Source organism: Eurytemora carolleeae, unplaced genomic scaffold (assembly GCF_000591075.1).
Source record: "Eurytemora carolleeae unplaced genomic scaffold, Eaff_2.0 scaffold514, whole genome shotgun sequence".
In the NCBI taxonomy this organism is placed as follows: domain Eukaryota; kingdom Metazoa; phylum Arthropoda; class Copepoda; order Calanoida; family Temoridae; genus Eurytemora; species Eurytemora carolleeae.
Genome location: NW_019396414.1, coordinates 164838 through 178791, shown reverse-complemented (window position 1 = coordinate 178791; position 13954 = coordinate 164838). Strand labels below are relative to the sequence as shown.

The following is a 13954-nucleotide window of genomic DNA, read 5'->3' as shown; positions in this document are numbered from 1 at the left end:
CGCATGGATTCAGATGTTCTTCCTAGGGGTTTATAATTCCACTGGAGGGATTCAGATGTTCTTCCTAGGGGGTTATAATTCCACCGCAGGGATTCAGATGTTCTTCCTAGGGGGTTATAATTCCATCGAAGTGATTCAGATATCTTTCCAGGGGGTTTATAATTCCACTGGAGGGATTCAGATATCTTTCCAGGGGGTCTATAAATCCACTGGAGAGATTCATATTTCCTTTCTAGGGGTTTATAATTCCACTGTAGGGATTTAGATATCCCTCCTCTGGAGTGAGTGGTTTCCAATATCCATTCAGCGATTTTGTTTCTAATATCCAAGTATATTAATGCATTTTCAATATATCTGAATCAAACAATGAAATTATGAACCCCTTGTCGGATATCTGAATCCCTCCAGTGGAATTATAAACCCCCTGGAAAGATATCTGAATCCCTCCAGTGGATTTATAAACCCACAGGAAAGATCTCTGAATCTCTCCAGTGGAATTATAAACCCCCTGAAAAGATATCTAAATCCCTCCAGTGGTATTATAAACCCATGGGAAGGATATCTGAATCCCTCCGGTGGAATTATAAACCCCCTGGAAAGATATCTGAATCCCTCCAGTGGATTTATAAACCCCCTGGATAAATATCTTAATCCTTCAAGTGGAATAATAAACCCCTAGGAAAGATATATGAATCCTTCCAATAGGATTACAAACCCCTAGGAAGGATATCTAAATCCCTCCAGTAGAATTATAAACCCCTGGAAAGTTATATGAAACCTCTAGTGGAATAATAAACCCCCTGGAAGGATATCTGAATCCCTCCAGTGGAATTATAAACCCCAAGGAAGGATATCTGTATCCCTCCAGTGGAATTATAAACCCCCAGGAAGGATAACTGAATCCCTCCAGTGGAATTATAAACCCATATGAAGGATATCTGAATCCCTCCAGTGGAATTATAAACCCATATAGGAAGGATATCTGAATCCCTCCAATGGAATTTTAAACCCCCTGGAAGGATATCTGAATCCCTCCAGTGGAATGTAAATCACCCTGCGTAAAGTTTTAAATTGTAAAAAGTATTTTTTTCAAACCCCTCCAGTGAAAATGAATTCCCTCCGGTGGTCTCCAGTGGAGTCAAAATCTTACTACGAACTTCCGTGACTCTTCCTATTCCATACTTCTTTAATTCTTACTGTAAAGATATATCAATTTCCAGCCAGTAGTTATTAATACATTACTGGAATATTAATAGATCGAGTAATAATGAGTACATTTCTTTAAAGAAAAAGTTTATGAAGAAAATACAATTTCATAACAAATAAAAGAAGAATGAGATTCTTAATGTTGGATTTAGCCTAGGGGTTCCCTGAATACTAGGTGAATACCAGAAAACTGTAGAATAGGAAGACGACATTAAAGCAATACTGAAGTGCATTTGATGTTCTTACAAAGCAAATACCATTGAATTACTTATTAGGTAAAATGGGTCTGTTTACACTGTGCACTTGCTGTGCTCGAGTATTTATGTGATAACTTGAGCCTAAAAAAGTATTTCTGTTTTCTGGTTACACCATAGGGAATTTATTTTAAAGTTTTTCATTTACTTTCAACCACATTCATTTGTTTCTGTATATTTAAACGGGACTGTAAGCGTAATTTCATGTAAACCTTCATTTAAAGAGGGCTTCCTCAATTCACAACGATACGCTGAAAACCTTTGACTGATCAAGGATGTACGTCAGACATATCAGTATCAATCTAATAAAACGTTTTTAATTGTTAAACAATTTGTTTTCAAGCTGTTATATATTCAATAAATATCAATAGACAAGCGGTTTACGATAAGTTTACACACAGAGATCTCTGTATATGATGAACACACAATGGTTTAAAAGGTACCGTTGTACATCGGGCATTGCCCTATTTGCATGGAGGGTCATGCACTTGAAATTACGATTACAGTCCCATAGTCCCTTTTGAAAAATGTGTGTTAGGGGCGGGGTTAATGATTTCAATTTACAATTACTTTCACGTTCATATATTTATCCTTAAATGGATCCTGTAAACCCAATAATATTAAGATGTCGCCTTTGTTAAAGAGACTATTTCTGAAAAGAATTATATATTTCATAGCAAAAGCACAAGAAAGCAAATTAGTTTCGGGGGAATCTAAATATATAAATAGATTCTAACAGCCATAAAGAAAAGATTAAGGGGCGTCGGCAGCACGCCAAAACCTTGATTTAGTCAGAGTAACGCGTTGAAAATTTCTATGATAAGAGTTTTCAATGAAATAGCGGATTTTTGGTCGAAATTCTAAAGTAAAATTTAACATTTAAACAACTAAAAGACTTCTCTCGAAGAACAAATTCTTAAGTGGCCAAGCCTTGTTTGACGTAAATAAGAGGTTTATGGAATAAACTTATTTTGGCTGACCCCAAATACCCCACTGTGTAGGGTTCGGGGGGGGGGGGGGCTCGATCCTAGGGCCCAAGAGTAGTTTTTTTAAACATGTCCTTTACACTTATTATAATTGTAAATAATGCTATAAAAACGGTCTTTTTATAGCCAGCTTTAATATTTAAGGAATATCTCGCATATTTCTAAAAGATTTCCCGTTGGAAACTTGAATGTTCTAGTTCCATTTGCTGAAATTTGAATTTTAATATTTCAAATCAGTTTGGAAAGCTTATACCAAAAGCAAGGAAATTCAGTGAACATTATTGGACAATTTTTTAAGTTATGGAAAGAAACTGTATTCATTGGAGTAATATCTGAACCCCACTTTTATCGGAGACCTCCATGACCATTTTATTTGTTGGAGACCCCAAACTTTCCACTGGAAAGCCCCATTTTTTATCTATTAACCCCAAATTTACGTCGGGGACTCCCATACTTTCATTCGAGACCCTAAGCTTTTTTCTTCATAAACCCCCAATTTTCAATAAAAAGCCCCGAAGAGATGGCGATGTGGGTCTCCGATGAAAGGGGGTGTCTAATGAAAGGGGGTCTCCAATGAAAAGGAGTGTTCTATAATACTCCAATGATTATGATTTCTATCCGGAATTAGCTTATTCAAAGTGAATAATTGTAAATTATATTTTAAATGACTCTTCCCAGAAACTTTTAAAATGTTTAGGTTTGTAAATGTAGTTAACTATAAGATTTCCACAAGATATAGAATTTTTGTAGATTCTGGAAGTACAGCCTAAGAGATTTCCAAAAATATATAGAATATATTAAAGTATTACAGGAAGGAAATTGAGACAGAGATGGTGGGGGAGGGGAGGGAGAGATAGGGGGATAGGGGGGTACTATTTTGGGATTCGAAAAGTCCATGCGGGGATATGGGCATAAAAGTAATTGCGATTGAGAAAAACAAATTTTGAACACAAACTTTCAAATTTATTTAATTTTACTCCTAACAAGACCTAGCTTTTCTAGTTCTTATTTTGCGTCCAAGGATGAGAAAGACAAATAACTTAGTTGCATATTAAAATTTCAAAACTGTTTCATTCTTCCCAAAAGCTCTTTTAAAAAAAAAACTAAACTATGCTTATAATTAGAAATTTAATCCAACATAAAATCTACTTTAACAGTAATGGAAAACTGGGGGGACGTCCCCCCCCCATGAAAAATCAGGAGCGCAAAAAAGAGAGCAGGCACCTTCTAGCCCTTTAATTTTGATTTTTAAAATAAAATTTTGCCTCTTCCGCCACTTTTTTACTCCAAATGAAGATTTTTTTATAAATAAACAAATCCTGTTAAAACATTTTACACCTTCCACCCCCCCCCCGTGCTGGTTGTGGTTTTGAAATAAAATTATACAAATTCAATGTAAAAAGTTACGGGGGGGGGGATTTTTTGCCAGGGGGATAAAAATTTCTGCTAAGAACAGAGAATATTTATATAGAAGGGAAATAAGACTATCCCTCAGTATGAATTTATTGAGTCCCTTTGCGCATGAAAAAGAGTTTAAAGTGTACATTTCATGTAAATGTTATATATATAGCACAAATGTGTAAAGTTCAAGATAATTTGGTCCTTTATCAAACGTCAATTAAATTACATTTATGTAAATTAATAAATTACATTATTGTTTATAATAATTATTGTGTATAAAAATATATTATTTAGGTCGGATCTGGTTTGTTACTTGGAGTTGGTTGTCTGGGTGGTTTAACTAATCTTTTCCTTATCCTCGTAATTCTACTCAAATCTAACCTCAGAAGGTATTATGATAATATTCTATCTGAGCTGGGAACTCGGTATTGTGGATATCAATATCAATTCTTGATCTGATCTTTTGTTAAAGGGAATGTTCGTGAAAAAACGAAAGGGGAAATAGGTTGACGTCTAATTGAATACAACATGGAGCGTAGAGCCCATACAATTTTACGGAGTGGTATTACTTTACTTAGATTATAAATAATTCAATTAAATAAAAAGAAACTTATTTGGTTATTACAAACTACTAACGCCGAATTCAATTCGATGTATTACTATATTATAGTTGATATTTCATAATATTTAAATGTAATATTGGTTTTTAAAATTAATATTTCTCTTAAAACTTGTATTCTCGGCTGGCGCTGGATTTTCGAACATTCTTGGAAAATATGAAAATGTCGTCTTTATTCAAAAATAACACATAAGATAAAAAATATAATGAAATATCTACTATCTACATATAAAATTTTATTCGACAATTGTAGGTTGTAATATCTGAATGAGTGGTCTTAAATTTAATTGAATTATTTGTGATCTCAGTGGAATAATACAACTCCGTGAATTTGTATTGGTGCTACGTTTTTAACAATGTTTTTCTCAGAGACTCAACAGATAGTAAAATTAGTAGCGATTAATGTAGAATTCAATTCGATATCAGCCTTTACTCCTATTCATTTTTCGCGAACACTCTCTTTAATCTGCAGAATATATTTTTTTTCGATATTCCTCATGCTTGGTTATCGTTCCCAGTCGCGGTTTATGGAATGGTCTATTTTTTTATAGAAACATTCGATCCTCAAATTAAAAGTGCCCACAGAGTGGATATCAATATCAAGCAATTGAGATTAGGAGAATCCATCACAAAAGATTCCAGCTCTGTTTAATTCATTAAGAATTGATAACCAAGTTTAATTTTAAGATTGGATTGTATTTTAAAAATGAAAAATATTGACTCATGGTAGAAAAGATATTTGCAATTGTCAATTCTGAAAATTAAAGATTTTATGTTTGTTCACAAATGTTTCTTAAGTGTTTTATTAGTCATTTATATCCGGTCCAAAGTATTTCTATAATAACTATTAATGAAAATAAGATATTTTTTTCAATTTAATTTAATCCTTCACTCTTCTAAAGCATGGTAACAGTTCTTTTCTTAGTTTTTTACACTTTACATCCGTATGGTGGCAAAATACAAGACAAGTAGAAACCTAACCTCCCTGTAGAGATGGCCACGTTTGTTAACCCACCTGTAGAGATGCCCACGTTTGTTAAACTAACTGTAGAGATGGGTACGTTTGTTAACCCACCTGTAGAGATGGGCACGTTCGTTAGCCTACCTGTAGAGATGGGCACGTTCGTTAACCTACCTGTAGAGATGGCACATTCGTTAGCCTACCTGTAGAGATGGGCACGTTTGTTAAACTAACTGTAGAGATGGGTACGTTCGTTAACCTACCTGTGGAGATGGGCACATTCGTTAGCCTACCTGTAGAGATGGGCACGGTTGTTTAACTAACTGTAGAGATGGGCATGTTCGTTAACCTACCTGTAGAGATGGGCACGTTCGTTAACCCACCTGTAGAGATGGGTACGTTCGTTAAACCACCTGTAGAGATGGACACGTTTGCTAACCCACCTGTAGAGATGGGCAAGTTAGGCTTTTTTCCATTTCATTCGTTAACCCACCTGAGCTGAAAACTTAAGAATTGTGGATGCTTGATCTTCCCTTTTAGTTAATTTCAAGATTAATTTAATCTCAATTATGTGTCAACAAAAGTGTATATAACTCAACCAATCGAGCAGTATTTGGAGAAACCATGGAACAGCCAATCAGAGAAGTCGGGAAATTTGAAATTTTGTGCGCCATTTAATGAGTGAAGTCTAATTGGTCGGAAACTGCACAGGGAGAAAAAGAGCCGATTAAGAACGAAGTTAAAACTTTCCACATTGGATATTCAGAATATCGATCAGGGTTAGAGATATCCATGAGGAATTGCAATTCTTTAGTTTTTAGCGCTGTACTTATTAAATGTTCAGTATTTGAATTTTAAGTAAGAATAACCAAGTAATACCAACTGTACAAGGTACACACCATTTTTAGTACATAATAACCAGCAGTACGTGAAGGTCTTTAATGCTGTGCACACACCTCTACATGAAGAATCTTGTACAATACAAGAAAATTTGGAGATCCTGTTCCTAAACCTAAATTACGACAAGGCATGGATCATTTATATAAATAAACATTAAATAAAAGTGTACAACTGTTCCCCGCCTTACCTTTGACTCTCCTGGCGCATTGATACCAATATCTGCAAAGACCATAATGCATTAGCAATAGCTTCTTAAAGGAACTGTTGACATAATTTAGAGTAAACTTTCATACCTCTCATCTGAGCAAAAAGGATTAGTATACTTTTTTATCTTTATAAAAACTGATAACTTTCGTTTTTGTTAAAAACAAGAACCAAAGAAGGAAATTACAATAATTAACATTTTTGAGGATCATTAATAAAGATCCTTCTATTTATTGCTCAATAAAGGCTTTTAATGGGTACCGTTCTGAATCGGGTATGTACATTGTACAACTCTTTGAATATGTTCAAGCACTTGAAATTTGCCGAAAGTCCCTTTAAAGCTTTGAGAATTTAATGTTATTGTTTGTTTAACGGATTTTGGTATTGATGCTAACCTGCTAATAGCATGAACTAATAATTAACATATTTCAAAATATGTAACTTCTGCATGAAGGTTTAAAACTTTTAATTGACACCTCAAAGTTCAAAAGAACCGCAATTTCAATATCAAAAAAACCGCCATGAAAAACAGTACTTATCAAACCTAATTGTAAGTCGTGGATATCCTTAATTTTCTAGCTGAAAATGTTGTGCCGGGATTAAGACTGTAGGATTAGGTGTACAATTCAGGCTGACTACATATAAAAAATATGTATTTAATTCTAGTAATCCTTGATCAACCAGAGAAGCGCTGTGAATCTGACATGTTATTCCCATAAAAGAGAAAAAACAACTAAATATGAATTGTAGATTTAAGATACTCTAAACTAAGCTAGTGGTCAAATAGGCTTATGATAGGCCGGGTACTGTAACAAGTCTGGCCGCGCCAAAAAAGTATTCTGAAACCGAGCCAGCATAGGATATGGTCAGGCCCGTACTTGCTCTGCGTGTCTAAGGCTGCATGGTACAATTTGTACATAGGGTCGGGCCGGTACTTGCTGTGCATGTCTAAGGTTGGTACAATTTGTACATAGGGTCAGGCCCGTACTTGTTGTGCGTGTCTAAGGCTGCATGGTACAATTTGTACATAGTGTCGGCCCAGTTTGAATTTAAATTGGTCCTAGTCCACTGTGAGATGGACTAAGTTCATACAAACCTTTATTTATATAAGGATATACTAGTATCACCAATATCTGCAGTATGGACTGATATAAATAAGTAATGAACATTTCTACATTTTTTATGATATGGTTTGTCTTCATGTAATGAAAGAACGTCTTTTGGCACTTTTTTGTAAAAAAAATATCCATTTCTAGTTTTAAATTGTGTAAACAATAGTTACAAATATTTAATTTTTTTTCCATAATAAAAAAAATTATAAGCCTTTTAAAAACCTGGCACTATTTCACCCATTTTGATAATTTTACCCTATAACGCAATGAGGGGAGGGGGGCTATCCCCCACTCTCCGAATTCGAATTTCGATGTTTAAAGTAGTATTCATGTAGTGTTAGGTTAAAAAAATGAGAACGCAGAAAATGTCAATTTAAGGTTAACAAAAAAAAGAAACTATTTCTTCAAAAAAAGGAAGCTAATGTAATATTTGTCTTATCGATATGTTCACTGGCCAGTGGCCAGGCCCCTAGAAGTCTTGTTGTACACAATTTAAAACCCGATAATGAATTGTTGAGTGGAATCAGATTCTCATAAAAAGAAAAAAAATGTTTAAAAGAAGATTTATAGTTTAGAGGACGGAAAGAATATATTAACAAAAATTTGGGAACTGGATCTGAGAAGAATAATTTGATTTTTTGAACTTGAGGCAAAAGAACTTATCACTTGTATCAAACCCTAATTTTCTAATCACTTTTTCTTTGCAACCTCATGAGGCAGACTTTTCTTATTTGATCCAGCAGAATTCAAAGTTTTAAACATTAAAAGCCGTGTATCACATCAGAATGCAAAGACGTAATAAGTAGAACAAATTAGGGTATAATTAGAGTATAGTAAACAATTCCTTAGTGCAGATATTAAATTTGTTTAACTCCACCAAAGCTGGTTTTACTAAACATATTTAATTGACCTTCCACCATTCCTGGTCCTCCTGTTTTTTCAAAGGCAATACATTTGGATCCTCAGAAATTGGCCTGTGCCAAGGCTGAGTTCCCAAAGATGGAGCCTGCAGGGATCATCCAGAGGTCTAGTTCCGCTTGCTCAAGCCTGCTGGACATCGTTAAGAAGTCTGATGCATCTTGGTGCCCCTGTTGAGACTACAAGTGACTTAACACAGTCACAGTTCCTGAAAGATACACTCTACCTTCAGTCTCTGATGTCTCCACCAGGATATCAGGCTCCAAAGTGTTCTCCAAGCTGGACCTGCAGAAGGGGTACTATTAAGTTTCTATGAGAGATCAGGATGTTATAAAGATTGCTATTTTTACTCCTTTTGGCCTGTTTGAGTTCCTGTGCCTTCCTTTTGGCCATAGGAATGCAGCTCAAATGTTCCAAAGGATGATGGGTAATATCTTTGGTGACCTTCCCTTTTGTTTCATCTACTTAAATGATATTCACATATTTTCTCCTAATTTGGTTTCCCACCAAGATCATCTTCAACAAGTCCTTCAGCTCTGCAAAGATCATGGCCTCACAATCAACCTGGACAATTGTGTTTTTGTTGTCAGCCAGGTGGAGTTTCCTAGCCATCATGTGTCTGCCTCTTGCTCTGCCCCTCTCCAGAAACACTGCTCAACCATCTCTCAACCCTTCTTCTGCCAGCTTTATGGTCTGTTCCACCCTGGAACCTAAGCTTCTCGCAGGTTAATTTGTCTGGAAAATCTATCTAAAGATGTTAGCCTATGGACTGGTTCCTGCATATCTTGTCAGAAAAGCAAAATCCAAACCCACATCCATTCCAGTGTTTTACAAATCCTTGTTCCCAGTAGAAGGTTCAGCCATCTTCATGTTGACCTTGTTGGACCTCTTCCATTTTCTGGCACTTTTATCTTTTTACCATGGATCTTAATACTAGATAGCCAGAGATTGTCCCTCTCTCATCAATCTCTGCAGCTAGGTGTGTTCTAGCTATGCTCAGGCTCTGCTCTCAGGATTAGTTTTTCAGGTTCGGAGTTCCATCAGTCCTTACTTCAGATTGTGAAACACAGTTCACCTCCTCCTTGTGGAAAGAATTGTGCCTGCTCCTTGGAATCTCTTATACAAAGAAAACCTTGTTCCATCCTCAGAGTAATGTTATGGTTGAAAGATCTCATAATTTCTTGAAGAGTTCTCTCCGTTCCAAGTTAGCAGGTTCGGACTGGATACATCATCAACTCCTTGTTCTTTTGGGTTTGCGTTCTGCTCCAAAAGGATGATCAAGCTTGTTCCTCTGCAGAAGCTGTTAATGAATCTCTTTTGATGCTCCAGAGTTTCCCTCAGAGATATTCAAGTCTGGAGTCAGTTCTGACCTGCTGAGTTTCTCAGCTCCTACTAATCACCATGTAATCTCTACCAAAGTTATGGTTCCTGAAGTTCCTTCAACCAGAGAACGTTCTTGGCAAGCTCCTCTGGACTGTTCTCCACCCTCTGCAGCCCTGCCTCTGGTTAGATTCAGTTCTCTGCTTTCTCCACCTAGTTCCCTGCCCTCTCTTCCAAGTTCTCCTGTTCTTAGAAGAAACCCTCCTAGAGTGGCCAGACAACCAACTACAGCTTCATCTCCTTGTCAACCTCGCAGATGATGCTGGGGGGAACTTTTGTGGCAGAGCTAAATACGACCAACATAGACTCTAACCTAGCCTCTGTCCACAAGCCGGATACTATATTATGTAAAACTGTTTCCAGTTAGAGTCTTGTTTCTATACATATGTTTCATGAATAAATGTTGGTTACATTTGATCCGGAACTATCGTATAAAAAAAAGAAGCTTCAGCCAGAAAAAGAAAGTTACGGAATTTACTCAAAACTCTATGGTCTATAATCCAATTTCTCCAACTTAAATTTTTATAATTATTTTAAACAGTTCAGTTCATTCAAAAGCTTTCAACTTGAATATTGTAAAAGCATAAATTGTGCTGATTTGTCAAAAAAAATCTTTTCAACAGAATGTCTTAGAGTGATCTTAGAGTGAAGATATTTAGCTATATATAAGGTTTGAAAATAATATCTTAGAGTGAAGATATTTAGAAACCAAGTTTTAAATATATTATCTTAGAGTGAAGATATTAACTTAAAATATCTCTCCTGAGGTTCACCATGAAGTCGGGATCTTGAGCAACAGTGGGACCGTATACTGATCCAACCAAGAAGATCGAATCACGAAAAGATATTTTCAAGATTAAATAATTCTCCAGGCTGCACTTCACAACGTCTAACACCTTATATGGTAATTGTGACTTAAAAAATGGTAATTGTGACTTAAAATATGGTAATTGTGACTTAAAATATGGTAATTGTGACTTAAATATGGTAATTGTGACTTAACAAAGTTTTAAATATATTATCTTAGAGTGAAGATATGTAGAAACCAAGTTTTAAATATATTATCTTAGAGTGAAGATATTTAGAAACCAAGTTTTAAGATATTTAGAAACCAAGTTTTAAATAGAATATCCTAGAGTGAAGATATTTAGAAACCAAGTTTTAAGTAGAATATCTTAGAGTGAAGGTATTTAGAAACCAAGTTTTAAATATATTATCTTAGAGTGAAGATATTTAGAAACCAAGTTTTAAATAGAATATCTTAGAGTGAAGGTATTTAGAAACCAAGTTTTAAATATATTATCTTAGAGTGAAGATATTTAGAAACCAAGCTTTAAATATATTATCTTAGAGTGAAGATATTTAGAAACCAAGTTTTAAATATATTATCTTAGAGTGAAGATATGTAGAAACCAAGTTTTAAATATATTATCTTAGAGTGAAGATATGTAGAAACCAAGTTTTAAATATATTATCTTAGAGTGAAGATATTTAGAAACCAAGTTTTAAAAAGAATATCTTAGAGTGAAGATATTTAGAAACCAAGTTTTAAATAGAATATCCTAGAGTGAAGATATTTAGAAACCAAGTTTTAAATATATTATCTTAGATTGAAGATATTTAGAAACCAAGTTTTAAATATATTATCTTAGAGTGAAGATATTTAGAAACCAAGTTTTAAATATATTATCTTAGAGTGAAGATATTTAGAAACCAAGTTTTAAATAGAATATCTTAGAGTGAAGGTATTTAGAAACCAAGTTTTAAACATATTATCTTAGAGTGAAGATATTTAGAAACCAAGTTTTAAATTGAATATCCTAGAGTGAAGGTGCTTAAAAACTAAGTTTTGAGCCCAAAACTTAAGACAGGGTATCGTCATGAAACCCAGTATCGGAAACAGGGTTTCATGAATAGGATAATGTAGTCGTAGATATTGATATATTTAATAAGGAATATTATTTTATATGGTTATAGTTTCATATTCCCTCTTTATTTTCTTTTTCTCAGTGTAAATCTACACAAATACACATATCCTCAAAAAGAACGAAATTCTTTTAAAGGAATTGAGTCTTTGTCAAAAACTTTGATTTTCTAAATTCTATATCTTTACAACCCAATGCCGTAGACCTTAGACATTTCAAACTATGAATTCTGTTGGATGAAAGAATCTATGTTTAAAATATTAAAGGTTTACTCCATCAGGTGGAAAAACCATTGTTTGTTACAGAGACTCAATTCCATTCCTGGTCTGGTTTGCAGTCTAGTAATTGATCCCTGTGAAATAGAGAACTCTACGATGACAGCTGTTCTAGTTAGTAGAAACAAATCTCCTCTTCCAGGTTCATATTTCATCCTATCATATCCGACATCAGACATTCAGGGATTGGGTCTCCGCCGGAGTTCCAGTTTACATCCGCTTTACGATCAGACTATGTGCGATTTACCTACTGAATTTTAACTGACATTGAAAAGTTCCCGTTTTACATAATTTAAAATGAAAAATTTAAAGTTACAACTTTGGCAATGGAAAAGTTTTCCATTTTCATTTCTTCCGGAAATATACTGATGCATCTTTTTCTTTCGGTGAATCATATTCAATAATTCTACTTCAATACTAGATTTTTCTGAAATATTGGAATGTTTAATTTTTAACTATAAATCTTTTCTTAAAAAAACTAAAATATAAGTTACAGCAAGCTATTTGCTAATTTTTATTTCTATCTTATCTAGAAAATATTCCTTTGACAATTTCTAATTGGATATAAACTTATCCAGGTCTAGTGAATGAGTTTGAGAACAGAACTAGTAATTGGACTCATCCGTTCACATGTAGACAGGATGCGGAGACAGAAACCAGTATACTCCTTGTCCTTGCTTCCCTTGGCATGCTTGCAAATACAATGCTTATGCTCACCATAGTCCTCAAAAGTAGACTTAGGAGGTACTATTTCCCCCAACCCACGCTATTAAAGGGGACTGTAATGTAAGCGTAATTTTAAGTGGCCCTCCATTCCCAATTTGCAGCACCCTTGAAACCTTTATTTCACCAAAAATGTGGAAGTCATTGCCATTTTTCAAGGTTGAAAAGTGTTTAATTTTCATAATTTCTTAAATTCACTTTTAAAGAGAAACCAAAAATTCAATTTTCAATTTTCAAAATTAATTCACACTTGATTAGACAATAGGTCACATAAGGCATTGGCAAGGTACTAATGCAAGGAAAGCTATTTCAGAGGTGTACACATTTTTTTGTACTGCAGTGTACTGTGTTTGGGCGGAAAAGTAAACACAAGACGGATGTCCCAGCCTGACAGGGAATCCATTTTCACAAAAAAATCTATGAAATATTCTTGTCATAGGAAACTATTATGTGAATTTTCAAAATTAAATGCTTTAACCTCCTCGGATACTGCATGAACACTGATGCATCTATTCTTGTTTACAAATTCCGCCCAGAGAGAAATGGTTTCAATATGTACGCGGAGTATACGCGACCGCAATTAACTTTCCTTGCATTAGTACCTTGGGGCATTGCCATGTTTGCATGGTGGGTCACTTACAATTACAGTTACAGTTCCTTTAAAAACAATCCTTTTCAAAAAGACTAAAGACATGAAAGTCAAAACCTCTTCCTGATTCGTTTCAAATGTTGAAGTCAGAACTTGTGTGTTTTGAATCTCGGGATCAATCATTGATCTTAATCTTATTTAAAACTTAATTGCTCTTTAATATCCCGTAATGGTCATACCCTTGAGGGATAACTTTAATTAAAAGATCAATCATTGATCATCATCCTCAAGTTTAAAGTGCCCACATTGGATATCGAGATCAAACGTTCAAGGTTAATAATATCCATACAAAAGTTTCGATCACTGGTCACAAAGTGCGTTTTTTCGCGCTGTGGATCAAACCAACAAATTTTCTTTTATGATAAACTAAATAGGCCAAGTGTTGGATTTGTCTGGCAGCTGAACGGGTCAATCAAAAGTTTGGTTCTCTGAGTTTTCCAG

At 34.7% G+C, this 13954-nt stretch overlaps 1 protein-coding gene across 3 annotated transcripts in view; it reads left to right on the top strand.

The window, feature by feature from the left end:
• LOC111702868 (uncharacterized) overlaps positions 1 to 13954 on the top strand; it is a 47685-nt gene that overhangs the window by 9269 nt on the left and 24462 nt on the right. The window contains exons 1-4 of one of the 3 annotated variants that reach the window (XM_023474653.1): positions 4147 to 4236; positions 6336 to 6454; positions 12230 to 12283; positions 12720 to 12885. In XM_023474653.1, the coding sequence (XP_023330421.1) occupies positions 12241 to 12283; positions 12720 to 12885 (209 nt within the window). In that variant the 5' untranslated portion in view covers positions 4147 to 4236; positions 6336 to 6454; positions 12230 to 12240. Of the gene's footprint in view, positions 1 to 4141; positions 4237 to 6335; positions 6455 to 12171; positions 12284 to 12719; positions 12886 to 13954 lie in introns of those variants that run through there. The other 2 variants (XM_023474654.1, XM_023474655.1) reach the window with 2 other exon arrangements.